This window comes from Podarcis muralis, chromosome 10 (genome assembly GCF_964188315.1).
Source record: "Podarcis muralis chromosome 10, rPodMur119.hap1.1, whole genome shotgun sequence".
NCBI lineage: Eukaryota > Metazoa > Chordata > Lepidosauria > Squamata > Lacertidae > Podarcis > Podarcis muralis.
Genome location: NC_135664.1, coordinates 5,550,866 through 5,573,133, shown reverse-complemented (window position 1 = coordinate 5,573,133; position 22,268 = coordinate 5,550,866). Strand labels below are relative to the sequence as shown.

At 46.2% G+C, this 22,268-nt stretch overlaps 1 protein-coding gene and 1 long non-coding RNA gene across 24 annotated transcripts in view; one reads left to right on the top strand and one right to left on the bottom strand.

Moving 5' to 3' along the window:
- Nucleotides 1–12,665, bottom strand: part of MAGI2 (membrane associated guanylate kinase, WW and PDZ domain containing 2) — a 597,762-nt gene extending 585,097 nt beyond the window's left edge. For 9 of the 23 annotated variants that reach the window (XM_077935746.1, XM_077935743.1, XM_077935754.1 and 6 more), the window contains exon 1: nt 11,853–12,662. In XM_077935746.1, coding sequence (XP_077791872.1) covers nt 11,853–12,156 — 304 coding nt within the window. In that variant the 5' untranslated portion in view covers nt 12,157–12,662. Of the gene's footprint in view, nt 1–11,121; nt 11,146–11,852 lie in introns of those variants that run through there. The other 14 variants (XM_077935738.1, XM_077935741.1, XM_077935742.1 and 11 more) reach the window with 6 other exon arrangements.
- LOC144329129 (uncharacterized) lies at nt 11,164–19,961 on the top strand. The gene is made up of 3 exons (XR_013394536.1): nt 11,164–11,263; nt 14,087–14,116; nt 19,424–19,961. It is a non-coding gene; the product is annotated as an uncharacterized LOC144329129 (long non-coding RNA).
- Nucleotides 19,962–22,268: the final 2,307 nt, after the last annotated feature.

Sequence of the window (22,268 nt, the reverse complement as noted above, 5' to 3'; positions counted from 1 at the left end):
CAGTGTCCATACATTTGCTGCGTACATTATTATTATCACCATCATCAAATTTATTACCTGTCCTTCACCACAAGTTCCCAAAGGGGTTCACAACAATGTAAACAATGTAAACTATAACATTATAAACAATTTAGAATCACAACTAAAGTGAATCATGGAATATACTCAAGTGTCAAAGGCCAGGATAAAGAGAGGTATCTTCAGAATATGACAAAAGCTGTACGGGCAACTCCGGATTTGCATGGGGGTTATGTTCTGGGTAGGGCTGGGTGATAACTGGTTTTCAATATCGCAATATATCACTAGCTAAACATCACAACATATTGATATATCACAATATCTGAAATAAGGAAGGAACTATGCAGAGGCGAACAGGACAATGTCCTGGCAACTGCTACTACTTAAGGGTCTAAAACTGATATTATGAATCCCCTCATGGTTACTTTCATCAGCAGGCAAGCCAAAATGCATCCCAATGAGACTTTTGATTTTGGGCTTGGCTACCAAATGGTGATATTCAGGACAATCCAAAGTACGGTTATGAGTCATAGTGAATACAAATAACCTTGGACTGCCCGCAGACCTGCTAGGCAGCAGATGCGGCAGTGGTGACAGAATCAACAAAGGCAGGGGGGCAGAAGCAGTGACAGCCTGGCAGCAGTGGCACAATAATGAGCAGCCTGCGAAGCCTTGCCATGGCAGTGGGTGGCGGTGGCAGAAGCAGCATCAGTCTGTGAGGCCTTGCGGTGGTGGCCACAGGCCTTGGCCACGAGGACTCACAGGCCACCACAGCTTCTGCTGCCACTTCCTGTCACTGCCATGAGGCCTTGCAGGCTACTACTGTTCCACTGCCGCCACAAAGCCTCACAGTCTGCCACCACCGTAACTCTCTCCACGACGCTTCACAGGCCACCACTGTTTGTGCTGCCACTGTGAGGCCTTGCAGGCTGCCACCACTACTGCCACCAACTCCCATTGCCGCCATGAGGCCTTTTAGGCTTCTGCTATTATTGCTGCCACTTTTTTTGTTTGCTGATGAAACTGAGGGTGTGAGGATTGATAATATTGTCATTTATCCTTTTTAGACCCCTAAGTGGTAGCAGTTGTCAGGACATTGTCCTGTTCACTTCTGTATAGTTCCATCCTTATTTCAGACATTGTGGTAGCCCTTACACACTTTGTGATTTGCAGTATATTGCCAGCTCAAATATTATGAAACAATTATCACGATGTGAACTTCAAACTAGTTTTGGACAATATACCTCCCAGCCCTAGTTCTGGCTCATCACGTGTGACAGCATAGTATGTATAAGCCCACCCCATGCCCTTTTCCTGCCACCTCCGGGTTCACAGCGATGCGTGCATGCAGTCAATTAAAGAAGGCCTATTATTGTGTGGTTTGTATAACCACAATATTTTATTTGAAAAAAGCTTTCATATATGTGATAGCTCATTCAATTCCACTATTTTTATAACAAAATTATCACCAAATGCCTATATCTTCACTTGCTTAAAAAGAGCAAATATCAGAAAATGTAGTCTAAACCATGGATGGACCAACTGCAGTGCTGCATTATCTACATTATTGTCATTTTAGTAGAAATTATTCATCTCCTAATGTGTTTTAACTAGTTTATGAAAAAAGAGTGAATGTTCAAGATTCCTTAGTAATTAACCTTAATTAAGGCATTAATTGATCTTTCTTAAGAGTGACCTTCAGTATGCACTCTTGCCTAAGAACTACCTCTCTGGATCAGACCAAGGTCACCCTAGTAGAGGCAACAACCGTTTTTCATGCATCCAGTTGACGTGCAACCACGATTGCGCTCATTGTGGTGACCCAGAAGTGGCTGGGAAAGGGGGCAAGGCGGGGGTATAATGGGGTGGAGCAGGGCAGAGAGGCTTTATGCATGCTGAGCCAATGCATATGGGGGTCAGGAACGTAACCCCCGTGCAAATCAGTCATTGCCTTTATTGCACTCTTGGCAAGAATGCTAGGCACTACAAAGTAGGCTGGCACTACAAGATAATTCAACGGATACTGGCTTACAACTTCCCACTTGCAACTAAAGTATTATTAATTCACATGCTTGCAAAGCTTTATAAACTGCTTAACATTTAAAATGTGGTGTGCAAAAAAAGAAAAAACGCGTAACACAAAATCAATATAAATCACAGTATAATGATTTCACACATTTCAGGTAACCAGCAGTGTTCATAATGAACAAAAATTAATCTGGGAAAGCCTGGTGAAAAGAAATGCTTTTAGCAGGCACCAAAAACACGTAAACATAAAATTGCACATGCTCATAAGAGCATCTGGCTTTAAGACAGTCCTGAAGAAAGGGAACACTGTGTCTCTTTACCCTCTCTTCATTAACATTTTAGAAAAGCAACACACAATGTGATGTCTCACCCACTTAAGTAAAGGTACCCCTGCCCGTATGGGCCAGTCTTGACAGACTCTAGGGTTGTGCGCTCATCTCACTCTAGAGGCCGGGAGCCAGCGCTGTCCGCAGACACTTCCGGGTCACGTGGCCAGCGTGACAAGCTGCATCTGGCGAGCCAGCGCAGCACACGGAACACCATTTACCTTCCCGCTGGTAAGCGGTCCCTATTTATCTACTTGCACCCGGGGGTGCTTTCGAACTGCTAGGTTGGCAGGCGCTGGGACCGAACGGCGGGAGCGCACCCCGCCGCGGGGATTCGAACCGCCGACCATGCGATCGGCAAGTCCTAGGCGCTGAGGTTTTACCCACAGCGCCACCCGCGTCCCACTCTCACCCACTTACTCCATCTCAATTTTGTAAACTTGGTGCAAGGAGGTGCAAATGGTAATGATGTCACATCATGCATTATATGCATGGCATGTTACAAAGAGAGAGAGAGCTGCCCTGTCTGGTGTGGCCCTAAGCAACTGAAAATCTCTGTACAGTGGTGCCTCGCAAGACGAAAAGAATCCGTTCCGCGATTCTCTTCGTCTAGCGGTTTTTTCGTCTTGCGAAGCAACCCCATTAGCTGCTAAGCGGATTAGTGCTATTAGCGATTTAGCGGCTTAGCGGCTATTAGCGGCTATTAAAGGCTTAGCGGCTAAGCTGTTAAAAGGCTATTAACGGCTTAGCGGCTTTGAAAAAGGGGGGGGGGAGCGAGAAAAAAATGGCGAGACTCGCAAGACGTTTTCGTCTTGCGAAGCAAGCCCATAGGGAAATTCGTCCGAAACGGAAAACCCTTTCGTCTAGCGGGTTTTTCGTCTTGCAAGGCATTCGTCTTGCGGGGCACCACTGTACTATGAAGATGCCCAAGCTGTTAGTCTGTCAATTTCCCCACCAGGCTAGAAACACAGACTTTTAGCTCTATTTGCCGCTGCCCTACATACTACGCTATCAGCACAGCAGTTTGAAACATCTTCTTGGCAGTAAAGCAAAGGCATGTTAGAGAGAACAGCATCAAGGGGATGAGCGTTTTCACCAGCCTTGTCCTACCAGCACCACCGCAGAGCCTCAAAAAACCCTGCTGTCTAGATGACAATCCTGGAAGAAGGGATGTTTGATGTAAAGAGATTGACCAATATCCATGCAATAAATGGTTGTGAGAGTTTAAAGGAGAAGTAGAAGTTGTTACCTCCATGGCGAGAAATGGAAAATGAACTGAGATATGAGAAGCTGGCAAGACATGTGGGGGGGGGGAGAAATGAGAATTGTGGCCGACATCCAATGTGTGTAAGTTAATTGTAGTGAGCCCTTATTTGGCCTACCACTCTTTCTAATTCTGTTTCTAATTAATTAGTTTATTTTTACTGTTTCATACAATATTGCAGGGATGTCCAATTTATCATTGCAGGGCATTCCTGGTGGATCTCGTGATCCTGGTAGATCGATCCAAAAATAAGGAAGTAAGTAATGGAAAAGCTCAACAACTTTTCTGAAGCCTCCCCAGAAAAAGCTCAACAGCCTTGACTATTCCTCCCCAATGGTAGATCACTGCCAGTGTTTTTAGAGCGTGAATAGATCGCAGTCTCTTGGGAGTTGGACATCCCTGCAATATTGTATTGATTGGTGTTTTTAATGAAGGACTTATTGTCATTTGCAATTGTTCATATTTTTAAATTGTTATTGCTGTTGTTTAGGTATATTGTCAGCCACTGGGCATGAATGACTTTTTAAATGCTTCTTGTATGGACTGGGACTTTCCTAATCAAATATTGTCTTTTTGGATCTGTGCTTTGATGTGTTCCTTGGAGCAGACTCTCTCACATACCTCCTGCTTTTTCTCCTAAAGCAGCCTATAGAGCAGCTCTGACACCCACTTACCTCTCTGTATGCTTCCTTCTGTGTCCCTCTGCAAATTTTGTTTTTACAATAGTGGGCCCCCCTAAATTACTGTGATGATTCATTGTTCTCCAAAAGCATAGTTAGCTATTTATACTAGTTTAAAGATTCATCTGTATAATGGATTAACGCCATGCATGATGGAAGGCTGATCTACACATGCTAAAATATTAGGTTATAACTGCATAAATGTAGGTTATGTACTTGGGATAGATTCTGCACTTGGTGACATGTCTGTACCTGTCTATGTGAAGAGGTATGCAGAACAGATGTGGATAACTCCCTTTCCTAGAGATTTAACAATAGATAATCTGAGGGGGGTTTTTTATAGTCTTCTCTGTATGGTTTGGCTTTGGAAGCCAGGCCAAAGTCACTAAAGTGCTGGGATTCTAACATATGTTTTGTTTAAAAGATTTAGATTGTTTTCTATCCATTGTTTGTTCTTCAAAATGGTTGATGATCGTGAGACTTTTAGAAGGGGTGGCTAAGAAATTGACATCAAGAGTCACATCAAGAGACTACCTAAACCTACAATAACCTCAAGTAAAATTACTCATAACAAGAAGCCACAGATTTAAAATACAAATTCATTTAGCTCATGGGTAGGCAAACTAAGGCCCGGGGGCCGGATCCGGCCCAATTGCCTTCTAAATCCAGCTGGATAGTCTGGGAATCAGCATGTTTTTACATGAGTAGAATGTGTCCTTTTATTTAAAATGCATCTCTGCGTTATTTGTGGGGCACAGGAATTCGTTAGTATTTTTTTCCCCAAAATATAGTGCGGCCCCCGACAAGGTCTGAGGGACAGCAGTCCGGCCCCCTGCTGAAAAAGTTTGCTGACCCCTGATTTAGCTCCTGGTGAACAATATAATACTAAATCCTCAAGTCAATGAATCCTATGTGTCAAGGAAAAATGAATTATCTAGATGTGAATGCTGGTTTCTGATGTTTCACAACGTCAATCTCTGAGAAGAAAAAGATCAGCTCGGCCACAGCATCAGAAAAACTCTGGTGTCACATAGAGTTCCTACTGAACATGGGCTTCCCATTCAGGGCAATATCAAAGCAGTGGTACATATGCAATAGGAATAGGTAAACTTCAATCAACAGCCAAAGCCACTGCATATTTAGGAAATTGGGCTTTCATGGGAATGTCAGAACTCTGGAGTGGGGCATATAAAATCTATAAATCAAAAGACAAGGCATATGCTTTACCGGGGGGATGGGACCATATGTCATAGAAGGAAACTACTTTGCATATGAAATATACAATTACAGTAAGAAAGTAAACTCTTGGAGAATTGTTATAACTCAGTGGCTGAGCAGTTACTTTGTGTTTAAGGTCCCAGGTTCAATTCCTACCATCAAGTAAGGCTGAGACTTGGCAAGAGTCCTGTCTGAACTGCATAAAATACCAAGCTACTAGATCAATAGTCAGACTCCCTATAAGGCAACTTCCTATGTTCCTGTACCTATGTCATTTAAGACAGAAACATCTTTTTTAGGTCCACGACTGCATTGCTGTATTAAAATTGACCACAATATTCAACATATTATGTTGGGGTGCTTTACCTAATTTTCAGTGAAGGCACAGACTTTTTATTCAATGCTATCTATCTATCTATCTATCTATCTATCTATCTATCTATCTATATTAGTCTGATATAATAGTTGATATTTAAGTCCCTTTTTTTAGGCCAAGAACTCAATATTTGCCAACAGTTAGAATGGTTACACAAACTAGCACTATGTACATAGCCTCCCCAGGAACAAGGAAAATTCTAGTCCCACCATCAATGTATCAAATAAGTTAACCTATTTTTATTGCTTTATTATTTCGTTTACCTAAATCAGGCAAAATGAGTCACTGACAAATGCAAAAAATAATACGCACTTGCTCCAAATCTCTAAAGTAGCATAGTAGCACTTGCTATGCTGCTACCTATTTCAACTATATAAAATCCACAAACACAGCTAACACATCTAAAAAGAAGACTCTGACACACAGCTAGCTTGTAAAAGGTTCAAATGGAGCAGAAGTGAGAAACTGACGGTAGAAGTGTGAGCTACAGTAGAATCATCATCATAAACAGAGATGCAAGGGCTCCCTGTTAAGCATATTTCTAGATACAACTGTGGTTTTTCAAGTCATACTGCTTCTGAGTACACTTCCCAAAATGCACTTTAGGGTTGCCATATTTCAAGAGGTCTGGATATAAAGAGTTTTTGAGCTTTTTTAGCACAATCGCCTGATAGCTCCGCCGCCGCCGCCAAACCACAACCTGAACCAGAGAAGTCCACAACCAATTTAAAAAACAACAACAAAATCCAGGACATTTGCTTTAAAATGTAGAATTCCCCCTAGATGGGCATGTAGGACCCCCAAAAGAGGCCATGTCCAGGAATTCCCAGATGTATGGCAACTCTAATTTAGGCTGTCATGGAGCCATCTATGACAGTGTAGACACACCTGATTTGTAACCATAGTCTGTTAAAACAAGACTAAAATCAACAGGCAACCTGGCAGAATCTACTCGCCTTGCAAATGGTAAGGCTATAGCTATGCCAATACATACTATGCAATGTGTAGGTACAGCAACACATTATTATTAATTAGTCATGTCCAACTCTTCGTGACCCTATAGACCAGAGCACACCAGGCTCTAAATGCAGGCTATAAACTTGCTAAATATCCAAGAACAATTACAAACTCCAAAGCAAGCATGGGAAGATGCAATAACTAACTTTGCATAGCTCATAACTGCACTCAAACAGCTACTTAAGATCACTCATTTAGTCAGTAGTGGGATTTCAATCTATAGCTCCCCAAAGGCCAAGGCTAACCTCTTGCCTTCAAAACCAAGATGCCTGCTGAGTAAACAACTTCACATAATTCAAGCAATCCAGCCTAGTTAACACACTACCCATTAAGATCACCTGCTTACTTACTTAGGATAAAATTCTTGGAAATAAGCACTGCGGAAATCTATATGGCTTACTTCCAAGTAAGGAGGCTCAGTCCTGGAGTGTTGTAAGGAAAGAGATCTGACAGGCTGGCTCTTCTAATCTAAATATGCTAGAGGCCAGAGGTCAATTTTGTAAGCCGCTAAAACATCAGAGAAACATTTTTTTGCTGTTTAGGCAACTGAATGTAGTGAAGCAGATCCGCAAATCATTAAAAATGTATCATTTTAATTGTCTGTGCTAAAAGAGTTCAACAAGTTACTGTAAAACAAAATTAAACATTCAGTAATTTTGTTTCTGTAGGGAACCTGACAACTGATTTGTAATAATGTTCAAGAAAAATATGTGCTCAGACACTTAACCACCATAGTAGGAGGGTCAATGCCCTACCTACGCATCTCACACTGTGATTTTACTCTGACAGCACTTAATTCCAAGAAAGAAATGCCAAAATGGCCACATGGCCCCAGTCAAGGTCATGATGTTTTAATTAACTGTCTGCAGTGAAACATTTTATAGAGGGGTTCACTGATAAATGTATGCAAAAATTATGATAATGACTTAATTAACCTTGATCTGACATGTCTCAGAACAGAACAAGAACAAAGTTACAAAAACAGACATCATTCATTGGCTATGACTCTTTGTTCTGTACACTGTTTGGAGAAAACAATTCACTGGGAGTAAACTTTTAATATAGGGCCTCTGTACTTCAAATAAGGAGGAGGGTAGAAACTAAATTGGATTGCGTTTTTAAAGATCCATTTGGCCATATATAAACTGGACAAGGTTTCCTTCTATAAGAAGGCTAAGCTAAGTCATTCAATTCCCTGCAGAGGAGTTGCCAGCTGTTCCCTAATCTAAGAGCATTTGCACTGAAACTGTCTTATGAATGTAGTTTGCATAGAAACTGGTGCCCAAATTCTCAATTTTATGTGATTTGCACATGGTGTAAATAAACCCCATAAAATGTCAATGGCCTACATATGTTTTAAATATTACAGATAGGAATGCATTGCTACCCTAAGAAGGACTTCAATTCCAAAACAGATAAAATTTAACAATGAGCGATGGGGTGAACCAGGATAATGTGTATATCAACTAGACTTGTTTTTCCCCCTGTAAGGAAGCTGAGTCATGTATCTTACTCCCTTTGGAGGAGCTGCCAGCTGAAGGACATTGAAGAACAGCACCAGTTACTGTAAGGAACAAATTAAGGCATATACAGGCAGAAGATTCTGATATAATCATATTGCATTTCCAACTATGGACAAAAATGCAAGTTATCTTTTTTAAAAATTCCATAATTTTGCATGTAGGTAAAAAGGAATGGCAGCTAAAATCAGTTTTAGCCTATTTGTCAATAATATTATCTGCCTTTTCAATTGGTAGGAGACATCTGAAAAGATGAGTTTTGCTATGTAGTCACATACATGTAAATCCCACTGAGGTCAGTAACAATCAATGTGCAGGACAGCAGTAATGAGATCTCAAGTTCTTATCAACTTTGTTTTACAAAATAAAACTCTTTCAACTTGGTTTCCCTTTCTTTCCATATAATTTTTTCCCCTGCAACATTTATATACTGCTTAATTATTTGTATTTCTAAGCAGTGTACATAAAAAAACTATCCATGGAAAATTATTATATCTGTAATAAAACCAAGCACTATCTAAAAATGCCTGCTGGAAGAGGAAAGTTGTGCACGTGAAGTTCAGCAAGGAGGGGGCCTGTCTAATCTCAGTTCCACAGAGTTGAGCCCTCAGCACTGAATGCACAGTTTTCCATGCCTTCATACCTTCTGGACTGTACAAAGTACCCAAGTGACAGTTTGCTGCACAAAAATCAAAACATGGTCGTTTTAGCGGTATGACTTTAGTAGATGAGACAAAGTAGTAAAATTGCAAGTGCCTGATTCAAACTTTGGATCAGATCCATCATCTGAGGCATGCAAAAACACAAAAATCATTGAAAGTAATTAGCCAAAGAGAATACCTAAACTTTGCCACTGGACATTAAGCTGGAGAAGGAAAGCCATCTGTTACACTTTGCCATTAATATTCTGTTTATCATTCCAAATTGGTAGTAGTGGAATATTGCTTTTGACAGATTAGCATTACTTGTCCTACCAGTGAATTTCTGAGAACATGACCACACTGCAAATTCAAAGCAGTTTAACCCACGAGAGTTTTCTCTGTGGACCTTAGGAATTATTCTTTAACAAGTCCTGGGGATCTCTTAAGAGAATTCATAACAACATCGCTAGGCTACAATTACGAGGGTTCCAAAGATAAAGCCGTAACAATTAAATATTGCATAAACCAGTTTACATGTATAATGTAACTGTTGCTTCCAGGGGACCTGTTTTATTTAACATTCATTCCTTTTTGTTTGCAGGGAAGGCATACACCATCATACCAAACAACTGTTACCTCACACTTTCCAGTGCATTTCTGCGTCACTTTCTTTAGTGCAAGAAGTTGGGACGGGAGGGAGGAGAGCAGGCTTGTTGCACAAGAACACCAAATCCATTCTCCTAGCACAATCTGAATCTCCCTTAATGTTATTCAGTGCCACTTACAAAATAGTGGGAGTCTGGAAGTGGCCAGTCTTCCTCATTCAGCAGTTGTTTACCTAATTCATGGGTTATCACCGTGCGTATTTATTTCAATGCACTGTAAATAACTTCTATTGTTTACATCTGTTTTTAATTAATTTAGGACTCCAAGATTTGAGGGCAGCTTTCCGCTACATATTTGATATTTATTTATTTTGGAATGGAGAGGGAAGACTCCACACCTTACCTACCCTTTTCTGTGTCAACGCTAAGTATTTCTTAACATGGATTTAGCTTCCTTAACAAACCACCCGACCTTAAAATGTGAAGCATAGCAGTACAACTCTAGAAAAGGGATGGCAACCTATGGCGCTTCGGGTGTTGCTGGACTCCAAACCCCATGAGCCGTGATGAGCACGGCCACAGTCAGAGATGATGCGTGTTTGGGAATGCAAGGAAGGCCACAGATTTCCTATCCCTCCCCCATAATTGCAGCATTGGCTCTAAACCGAAGGATTTTAGCTAGCTTTCCAATAAAGCTTTCGTATGTTGGGCTGCTTAAATGCTCCTCATGAGCAGCAAAGCCTTTCCCTGCAAACCTTCTCTCGCAATCTTGCATTGCCACCTCCACCTTCTTTGAAGCTACCAATCAATGACAACACTAAAAATAAAAACGAAGCACCTTCAAGCCTGTTCTCGTTACCCCAATTTCCCCTAGGTTTAAACATGGCTTTCTGCTGTCTTTAAACAAAAATAAAAAAACAGGAACACTATTTTAGCATGCCAGAGGACTTGTTTTCGACCCAAGAAACCCCTCGGCTGATTTTCGTAGAGGTGAGAAGCTTGTGGTGGTCAAGGACTTGGCACGCAGCAGCCCAGCCAGCGCCTTCAGGGGAACACGCCCCGCGCCTTGTGAGATCTTGGGGGAAGCCCAGCTGATGAGCTAAGTCCCGCCCCGGCTTTCGCCCCGCCCTCCTATTGGCTGCAACTCCACACTCGGAATAATAACAATCGTCCTCCCCAGCGATTGGCACGCTCGCCTTGGCACGTTGCGGCGCCTTAGCGCAGGCTGGTCCCCGGCGCGGCTACTACGACTCCCCGGGAGGGTTAGTCACCGGGGATGCTTTCCAGGGAAGCCTCGTTATTGCAGAGCTGTCATAATGTTTAGCCACACTTCTCCCCCTCCTTCCTCCCTCCCTCCCTCCCTCTTTCTTCCATGGCACGCGTTGGTGCCACCGCTCCCCTTGCCAGGAGAGAAGATCAATGGACTACCTTCCTTCTACTCGCGTCCCGGGCTGGAAATGGGTGTGTGGCGGGGAGGGGAGTCTCGGTGCCGAGGCTGAAGTCTGCCCTGGATCCATGCTGCCCTTCCTCGTAGAGCCAGATCCCAGCCCTCAGCGGGATCCACTTTCAGGTAACGGTGCAGCGGCTGGCAGCCTCACAGCCCTTTCACAGGCATGTTGACTCAGCACCCAGTACAGAAAAAGAGCTTACTCCCAAGTAAGTGTGGATAGCCCTGCATCTGTCCTGAGCGAAAAGGTGAGAGAGGAAAAGGTGGCGCTCTGCACTTGCTCAGAAGCACTCGCTTTTTCTGATATCCCAGGACCCAGCTCTGCACATTTGCGTCCTGCGCATCCCTGGCTCCCCAGCCCTTTCCCCGCCGGCCTGCTCCCTCTTCAGTCCCAGCTGGGCCCGGCCGAACTTTCTCCGCTCCCCCGGCTCTCCAGGCGCTCCGCCGCCGCTGACGCACATTTAATTCCGCCGTGCGGCACACGAGACTCGCAGCGCGATCCAGGAAGGCTGTGCGCCGCCGCCGCCGCCACGGCTGCCTCCCCTTCCCCAGCCGCAGGAAGGGGGTCGCGGGCGCCGCGAGGACGGCGGCCAAAGTGCCCCGAAGCGGAGAAGTTGCCGCGCCTCGCACCCCGCCGCCGTCTTCTTCTTCTTCTTCGGGGCCCTTCGGCCGCCAACCCCTCCCCTCCCCCCCCGGCCCGCCCCGCGCTTACCTTGCTTGACGCACTTGAGCCGGATGGGGTCCTTGCAGTGCTTGATCACGGCCAGCACATCCCGGATGGTGAGCCCGGCCACGGGGGTCTCGTTCACCTCCAGCAGCAGCTCCTCGGGCACCAACTTGCCGCCTCCGCTCTCGTAGACCACCTGGCCGGGCTTGACCTCCCCCAGGTAGGGGAACTGCCCGTTCTCGGCGCCCCCCTTCAGCTCGAAGCCCAGCTCGCCCTCCTCGCTCCTCACGATGACACACTCATGGACTCGGCTCGTCCAGTGGCTTTTCTTCTTCAAGCCCTTGGACATTGCCGTGAGGGGGAAAGGGATGGGCGCTTCTCCCTCGCCTGCCTGCCTGCTGCCCGCCTCCCTCCTCTCTCCTTCCCGCTCGCTCTCCTTTGCCTCGGGGTGTCCTTGGAGTTTCCTTTAGCTCGTGTGGGGCTGGCGAGGAGGAGGAGGAGGAGGAAGGCTGCCGAGAGGGGCGGGCGAGGGGGCTGCGCTCGCCTGCCGCTCCCGCTACTCCCGCCTGCCGTCTGGGCCGGCGGAGAGCAGGGAGGATGGAGCGGGGCGAGGGACGGGGCTGAGGCGGCGGCGGTGGCTCCCCCCCCCCCTCTCTGCCGCTCTAGCTGCGAGTGCGCGGGGAGCTGCTGGCCATGGCAGCTGCGGCAGCCAGGACGCTGCGTGTGCGAGAGAGAGGGAGAGTACGGACTAGTTTCACAGTAACTGGATGGCGAGCCTGAGGGGGGAGAGCGGGCGAGCGAGAGGGCGGGCTGCGTGTGGATGCTGCTGCTGCTGCTGCTGCTGCTGGAGTAGTAGGAGGCGGCGGCGTGGATGTGTGCGGAGGGGGGGCGTCTGCCTGCCTGCTTGCTTGGCTCGCGCACTCGCTCTCCTCAGACGGAGCCTCTGACCCGGTAGTGAAGGCCGAGAGGGAGGCTGGCTTGCCTGGCAAAAGCAGCCGGGAAGGGAGGGAAGGGAAGCGACGGGAGAAGGCGGGGAGCAGCCAGCGGTGGGTGGGTGGGGAGGGAGGAGAGAAGACGGACCCGCCGCCGCCGCCGAGGCAGGCACGGCCAAGCGCCGCCAGGCTGAGGGAAACGGCGCCTCAGGCTCCGGCGCGCGCGCTCTCGGCGTCTCTCGCTCTCCCTCAGGTTTGGCGCGCTGGGCGAAGGAGACGTAGCCCGCGCACCCCCCCCCCCCGCCGCCGCGCGCACACGCACAAAACGGAGCCAGCCTCGCGCAACCCCCGCGCGCTCCGCCTCGCCCCCGCTCCCGCGCTGCGCAAAGGCGCGATTCTGAAGGGAACCATCCAGGCCAGAGGATCCCGGAAGGGGGCAGATGGCCCAGCCATAGGAGCCAACTCCCAGGGGCCGCAGTCCCTTCACACACACCCATAAAATATTTGAGGGGGCCAGTCCCCCCCAAAAAAAGTTGATGGGCATTGGCATACCAATGACGTGCGCGCCGTGTCTTGTGATCCGTTATGCAGGGCAAGGTTTCCTGTTGTTGTTTAGTCGTTTAGTCGTGTCCGACTCTTCGTGACCCCATGGTCCAGAGCACGCCAGGCACCTCTGTCCTCCACTACCTCCCGCAGTTTGGTCAAACTCATGCTGGTAACCTCGAAAACACTATCCAACCATCTCGTCCTCCGTCGTCCCCTTCTCCTTGTGCCCTCCATCTTTCCCAACACTAGGGTCTTTTCCAGAGAGTCTTCTCTTCTCCTGAGGTGGCCAAAGTATTGGAGCCTCAGCTTCAGGATCTGTCCTTCCAGTGAGCACTCAGGGCTGATTTCCTTAAGAATGGATGCGTTTGATCTTCTTGCAGTCCATGGGACTCTCAAGAGTCTTCTCCAGCACCATAATTCAAAAGCATCAATTCTTCGGCGATCAGCCTTCTTTATGGTCCAGCTCTCACTTGACCAAACGTGATCCACCTGGAGGAGAAACCGGCAAACCACTCCAGTATCCTTGCCAAGAAAACTCCATGGACAAAGACAACAGGCATATAAAAGGTTTCCTGAGACCCTCCCATATTTTATTCAAGTTGGCACCCCTGACCCCAGCATTGCTTTGGATCTGCCAGTTGCTGCAAACCGGGAGGGGGGGGGCTGCTCTTGGGCTCCGATCCTACTTGCTGGTTTCCCCACTGTGAGAACAGGATGCCCAACTAGATCTTATGTCTGGTTTTCTGCAGGGGTTGGCTCAAAGGCCAACTCTTTACATTTTCCCCTTTCCCCTTTCTGCAGGTCAAAATCAGCCATTGCATCTGAAAACAGGTTGGTCACCACTGGGGATCTCTCAATCCTCCGGACCCCCAAGATGCTTCAGTTAACACACAATCTCATATGGCGTGTTACCTCGCCTTTTCCAGTCCAACACAAAGTAGAGGATGGGTTTTAATAGATAGGAGAGGATATATTAATTTAGCCCTCCAGGTGTGGGTTAAACATACTGTACACAGAGATCAGAGAAAGGACATAGGCACAAGAATGTAGGCATGGAATTAATGGATGTGCCAGTTTGCCTTCATTACTCATACATATTTCCTTTGAATAGACTGTGTGTGTGGACTAATAATAATAATAATAATAATAATAATAATAATAATAATTTATTATTTGTACCCCACCCATTTGGCTGGGTTTCTCCAGTCACTCTGGGCGGCTTCCAACAAAGATTAAAAATACATCAAAATGTCATTTAAAACTTCCTTGAATAGGGCTGCCTTACTTAAAATTTAGATGTTTTCTAAATTTCAGATAGTTGTTTATTGTACTCGGAAACATGTTGTTGTTGTTTAGTCATTTAGTCGTGTCTGACTCTTCGTGACCCCATGGACCAGAGCACGCCAGGCACTCCTTCTTCCACTACCTCCCGCAGTTTGGTCAGACTCATGTTTGTAGCTTCGAGAACACTGTCCAACCATCTCGTCCTCTGTCGTCCCCTTCTCCTTGTGCCCTCCATATTTCCCAACATCAGGGTCTTTTCCAGGGAGTCTTCTCTTCTCATGAGGTGCCCAAAGTATTGGAGCCTCAGCTTCAGGATCTGTCCTTCCAGTGAGCACTCAGGGCTGATTTCCTTAAGAATGGAGAGGTTGGATCTTCTTGCAGTCCATGGGACTCTCAAGAGTCTCCTCCAGCACCAGAATTCAAAAGCATCCATTCTTCGGCGATCAGCCTTCTTTATGGTCCAGCTCTCACTTCCATACATCACTACTGGAAAAACCATGGCTTTAACTATACGGACCTTTGTTGGCAAGGTGATGTCTCTGCTTTTTAAGATGCTGTCCAGGTTTGTCATCGCCTTTCTCCCAAGGAGCAGGCGTCTTTTAATTTTGAGACTGCTGTCACCATCTGCAGTGATCATGGAGCCCAAGAAAGTAAAATCTCTCACTGCCTCCATTTCTTCCCCTTCTATTTGCCAGGAGGTGATGGGACCAGTGGCCATGATCTTAGTTTTTTTGATGTTGAGCTTCAAAAAAGTATGTTGAGCTCGGAAACATACTGAGAGCCAATGTAGGTCTTTCAAGACCGGTGTTATGTGGTCTCGTCAGCAGCCCCCCGTTACCAGTCTAGCTGCCGCATTCTGGATTAGTTGTAGTTTCCGGGTCATCTTCAAAGGTAGCCCCATGTGGAGCGCATTGCAGTAGTCCAAGCGGGAGACAACCAGAGCATGCACCACTTTGGCAAGACAGTCCAGGGGCAGGAAGGGTCTCAGCCTGTGTACCAGATGGAGCTGGTAGACAGCTGTCCTGCACACAGAATTGACCTGCGCCTCCATGGACAGCTCTGAGTCCAAAATGACTCCCAGGCTGCGCACCTGGTCCTTCAGGGGCACAGTTATCCCATTCAGGACCAGGGAGTCCTCCATACCAGCCGACCCCCTGTCCCCCAAGAACAGTACTGGCTTCTGCTGTTTGCTGCCTTGCTCTTTCTTCCATAGCTGAACCTGGGAGTATTATTTTTCCCCTACCTCCACATTCCTAAAGAGTCTTGCAAATCTGAATTGTTGCAGTAGAATCCATTGTTAAAGAAACAAAAATGTAGTGGCACCAGTGCTTTTTTTCTTAAAAAAAAATGTTTAGGGATACTCTCATTTTCCTTCTCATATTGAAATTCTGCCCTTCAATGAGGCCAAACTTAGATTCACAAAATGTTTAGGGGTATGCGTACCCCCCAGAAAAAAGCACCGAATGGCACCACTGTTGTTTTTTGTTGTTTTTAAAGTGATGGCTTTAAATGTGAAGGAAAGGTTACAGTAAGAAGAGAAGGAGGAAGACGTTCTCAAATGTGCTCTGACAAGTATCTTTTATAATAAATTTTCTAGAAAAGGGACTTATTTCCAAGTAGACTATAGAAGCTATGTATGGTCATGACCTCTCCCAGATAAAGAATACACACATCTGATATTTAAGTCTATTGGCAAGAGAAACCTTTGCAGCAGCTTCCGTGGTGCTCCAGATTCACACAACGCATGCCTGCTTCGAGCCTGTAGACAGTTGTCCGCAGGTCTGGGCCTTATGGAGCAGTTGCAGCAACAGTGGGGCCCCTCTGCTCCTTTGGCTTATATACCCTCCTCCGATGGGCTCCTTGCCCACCATCTGAGATGGAAGTCATTGCTGCTCTGCCTTTTTCAAGCCCCTCCTGGTTCCAGGAGACTCTGGGGTGGGGGATCTACTGACCCATCCGTTGCCTGAACTGCCCCTTCTTCCTCAGCTACATCCTGCATGCCTTCCTCTGCCTCGGACTGCCCTGACTCCCTCCTCCCGCCTGGTCCCCTGCCTCTACCACACACTCTTTGGTGGCCCTGGCAGTCCCTGGCGCATATACGTACGTTTGTGGCTTAAAAGGCAGTGAGATCTTTTTCCCATGCTGGGTTTCAAGTCTCTTCTTTTACCTTGTTATACACAGCAAAGAGGGGTGGAAATGTCCTCACCTGATGCTCCTTATTGATTTATTTCCCTGTTCCGAACCCCTATTCAATGGTGCTGCCATCTGCTCATGTACAACAGCTGCCTGAAGTGTGCATATCTTAGTTTAACCTCAGCTTATGTTTTCAAATTAGAAAATGTACTGGATGCCATTGTTTCTCAGGAAACTACAGGATACATGTCAATTGGGGCCAACATCATGTGTACTTGGTTTCAAACACCAACGGTGCAAGTGCAATGTATCTGATGGAAACAGCAAAGTAAACACAGTCTGGGATGCAATGAATGCAGATACTGCAACCACCATCTCCACCCACTGAAGTACTAACCCTACAAAAACAAATCATTAATTTGCCACTGTGGAGTGAGTGGGGAAGGGGCTCCTGTCGTCCCATCTGGAATGCACATTCAACGTGTGCAGAGAAGACACAAGTGACTGATGGGAACTGAGCAGATTAAGGATTGCGCTGACATATGGAAATTGATTGGCAGTCATAGCAATTTCATTACAGTTTAAGCACTTCAAATTATTTTTGTGTGTGGAATGTGTACTGGTTGCATTGAGTGATTTGTAGTAACAAGTGAGATGGGCGTGTATTTAGAGAATAATGAATGAGAACAGGAACATTTAAGGGGAAACAAAGAACAAAGACACTTTGATACAGCGTTCTACATGGGTGGAAACGTAGGTGTTAAGAGTCTAATTTCATGAAGGAGCTTGTAGGATTTGTAACCCAAATAGAGAACACTTAAAGGAAAGGAAAAGATTTTTTAAAAAAAGAAATATTGAGGATGAAATTAATTTATACCAAGGCATAGGGCCAGAAGAACAGCAAAGGCCTCTATTTTCATACTCCTCAGTAAGTGTGTTTTGAATTGCAGCCTTCGGGGGCATCTGTTGTCTGTCCTCCTGTCTGGGAGTGTCCCCCTCTAAAATCACCACACTAGGCTCCCCTCATCCAACAATAGCCTTCACATGAGCTGCCTGGCCCGGGGGCACTTAAACCCTTCTGCCCAGAAGCAGGTAGGCTAGAGTAAATGTTGCCTACTCAGGCTCCCTCAGCATGTGGGAAGGAATGATGTTCTCACTTCTGCTGGACCTGGGAACATGCCTTTTCTTAATGTCCAACCAGCGGCATATTTGCTCATTTGTTAGTCTTTCTTTCTTTCTTTCTTTTTTTAATGCTACACTGTCAGAAACTCTGGTTAATGCTTGAAGTATCGTGCTTAATGACATCACTGGGGCCCACCCCTGGGTCTCAGGTTTGAGCCCTGAAATCTCAAGGTCTGGGATGCTCCTAAACACTGATTATGAAGAAGCACCAGGTTTTTACCTTCCTAGGCCTTGCTCCATGATCACTGCAGATGGTGACAGCAGCCACGAAATTAAAAGACGCCTGCTTCTTGGGAGAAAAGCAATGACAAACCTGGACAGCATCTTAAAAAGCAGAGACATCACCTTGCCAACAAAGGTCCGTATAGTAAAAGCTATGGTTTTCCCAGTCATGATGTATGGAAGTGAGAGCTGGACCATGAAGAAGGCTGATGGCCGAAGAATGGATGCTTTTGAATCCTGGTGCTGGAGGAGACTCTTGAGAGCCCCATGGACTGCAAGAAGATCAAACCTATCCATTCTGAAGGAAATCAGCCCTGAGTGCTCACTGGAAGGACAGATCCTGAAGCTGAGGCTCCAAGACTTTGGCCACCTCATGAGAAGAGAAGACTCCCTGGAAAAGACCCTGATGTTGGGAAAGATGGAGGACACAAGGAGAAGGGGACGACAGAGGTCAAGATGGTTGGGTGGTGTTCTTGAAGCTACCAGCATGAGTTTGACCAAACTGCGGGAGGTAGTGGAGAACAGAAGTGCCTGGCGTGCTCTGGTCCATGGGGTCACGAAGAGTCGGACACGACTAAACAACTAAACAACAACAACAAGGCCCTGCACATTCTTCTACCTGGGAGATGTGCAACCTTCTCTTGTGTCAGGAGGATGTGCATCTCCTGGGTGGAAAAGATGAGAAAACTGTTTTTTTACTTAGCACCACCAAGTTTGATGGGACTGAGGGCTATTAAGGCTTCCAGTCTTTTTGCCAACCCCTTCCCCCCTCTGTAGTTATATGTTTCCCCCACTTCCCACCCTGCCGTCTGCATCCGTAGTGGGATTGCCCCAGTCAGGGAAATGGGCTGGGTCAGGCTGCTTTCAAAACTTATCCCCGGTCCCACTGTTCCTCCAAACTGAACATGGACTCCAGGCTTTAAATAATGTAAGTAAGGAACATATTGACCCCACTTACATTCAAAAATCTGGTCCCTAGTTTGGAGGGGAAATCTCTTTAAAAAATAAAAATCTGTTCTCCCTTGCCATTCAGAAAAGTGTTATTCCATTTTAAGGTTAGGGAGCTGCATGGTCATCTTTAAAGCCCCCAGTCTATGGCTTTACTCTACCCTATCCGTTTGTCAGGGGCAGACTTTGGACTTTGAAATTTCAGTGGCTCCCTGTGCAAGCCCAAAATTGCCCTCCCACCTGTCATCTTCTGTTCTCCTCAGTTCACCATGTCATAGTTGTGACGCTCTGCTGCACTCCCTAGGCTCAGCACCCATTGCAGCAAAACCTGTTGCGCTGCCCTAAATCCACCTCTGCCTTTGTCCACAGTCATGCTCCACCACGTCTTGGCTCATCATTCTCAGACACCAAGAGGGATACTACTACCTTCAACAGCATCAACCTTTCTGCCCTTATCCCTGGACCTGCCTCAGAAAAGTTATACGGTGTGCTCCCTCCCCTCTCTTCCCCCAAACTCTTCCTTCCAAAGCACATCCATTGCTAATTCGTTAATTTAGTTAATTAATTAAACAGCTAATTGAACAATCCGCTTTACCACAACACAAACAGCTCCGTGAGATCCCACCTCTAGCTTAACTCATGGAGAAAGTTCTCACTGGGGGCCAATACGGTATGTTTGCTGCTTTATGTATCACTTTAATAATTAGTAGAAGATGCCTTTTATTTCCCAGTGCTTAAGCTTCCATATTACCTTAAACAAGCTTGGTTCATCAGGATTATTTGCGGTTCTCAGTACTTGTTTGAATCTGATTGCTGCTGATCTGACTATTATGCTGAATATCCTGTCTCTTAAATGGTGCCTACTCCCACTTTAAAGTGTTTCCATTAAAAAACCTATCAGCAACAACCTGAGCCTGCATAGAATATTAATTTGTAACAGGTATGATCGTTTAGATAATTACAGGTCTTTGATTCTGTTGTCAAAGGCGTGATGGATGTGCAACTATGGAGCTGTGGTGGTTCATTGGGAAATAATAATTTCATGTAATGGAGGAATGCCTGCGTGCGCACCAGGGGCCACAATGCAACACAGAGGCAGGAGTGCTTAAGTAGGCCAGCACAATATTCTCTAGTACACAATTTCTTGAACAGCAGAGGAGGGTACGGGGAGGGGGGGGGAGAAGTAGTAGTGCTGTTTGAATTTCATGAAACTCTCTGATAATGTCATGTGAATTCTTAAACATTAGCTTCTGAATTTCTAATTGTTGCCATTTCAGGAGAGCACCCTAGTTTTGAAAGACTCACCTGGAAAATAAAATAGTCCTAATGAGAGGAGTCTCATCAAAGTGAATAGACATGACTAACTTAGGCACATTAATTTCAAAGGGCAGAAATGAGTTAAATACCACTCATAGAGTTGTATTCAGTGTAGTGCTAAGTTGCTTGTTCTGTTAGTGCAAGGATAATTTGAGCCCCAAGTTGGGGACAGGATTCCTGCATTGTGGGGGATTGGACTAGATGACCCTCAAGGTCCCTTCCAACTGTACCATTTTATGGTTCTGTGGTTTCCCCCCAAACCTCCAGAGCTGATGTGGGGAGGGCATGGGGCATGTGCAAGGGGAGGAGTCAGGAGAAAGTTGCATTGTGCAGATGTAAATCCTTGCACAAATGAAACAATGCATTAGGTTACCCTAATGCATTTGCAACTCTTTGCAAGCTGGTCCTGGGCACAGTGGCGTAGCGTGGGTTGTCAGCACCCGGGGCAAGGCAAGTAATTTGCGCCCCCTTTAGCCTTCTGAAAAAGCATGCAAGGAAAGCAATATGCAGCATTGTTTACAGGAGAAAACACCAACCATGACAGCGCTGAGAGAGAGTGAGTGAGCCAGGTAGGGGCAGAGAGCTGCGAGTGCGAGCGCGCCCCCCCCCAGATGTTGCGCCCGGTGCAGCGGGGCCCCCCTGCACCCCCACGCTACGCCACTGCCTGGGCATGCCTACTCGAAAGTAAGGTCCACTGAGTTCAGTGGGGCTTACTTCTAAGAAAGCGTCCAGAGCCTTAAGCTGCAGTCCTGACCCCAGTTACCTGCATGGAAGCCTCACTGAATTCAACGGGACTTACACCTGGGTAGACATGGTTAGGATTACATTGCTAGGTGGCAATTCGGTGCTAACTTACCTTGATTGCAAAATTGCCTCCAGACTCTCAGTATGTTGCAGGTGAGATTCAGTGGCATGAGGGCAAATTAAGTTTGTGCAGATGAAAGTGGACATGGCACTCTTGCACAACAAACCCACTCCTTTAAAAAAATGACTTCTTTTCAATAAAGAAATTAATGGGGAAATGCACTGGAAAGTGTGGGGTAACAACTGCTTGACACAATGTCATCTAACCTCCCCCCCACAAACAAATGCATGTTCAATAGACAGTCTGTGTCACATAATCTCCCTGCCAATTTTGTGCAAACAAATCAGGATGAATGTTCATTAAACAGGTTGTTTGGAAGTGACCTGTGTTCCACTGGACACACTGGGGCAACCCCCCTTTTTAAGTACACATACATAGGATTTTTCCTGGGTCTTGCTGCTCTTGTCAATATGGTCACACAAACACCTAGAATTGGTTCCAATACAGTGGTACCTCGCAACACGAATGCCTCGCAAGACGGAAAACTCGCAAGACGAAAGGGTTTTTTGTTTTTTGAGCTGCTTCGCAAGACGATTTTCCCTATGGGCTTGCTTCGCAAGATGGAAACGTCTTGCAAGTTTGTTTCCTTTTTCTTAACACAGTTAATACAGTTGCGACTTGACTTCGAGGAGCAACTCATAGAACACGGTGTGGTAGCCTTTTTTGAGGTTTTTGAAGACTTTGGTGATTTTTGAAGCTTTTCCAAAACTTTTCCGACACCGTGCTTCGCAAGACGAAAAAAATTGCAAGGCGACAAAACTCGCGGAACGAATTAATTTCGTCTTGTGAGGCACCACTGTATTCTTGAGTGTCAAGATCACTGGTGATTCTGTTAACAGTGGAAAACAACTTTTGAAGGGCTAAGCCAGGGCTCAGCAAACTTTTTCAACAGGGGGCCGGTCCACTGTCCCTCAGACCTTGTGGGGGGCTGGACTAGATTGGGGGGAGGAATGAACGACTTCCTATGCCCCACAAATAACCCAGAGATGCATTTTAAATAAAAGGACACATTCTACTCATGTAAAAACACGC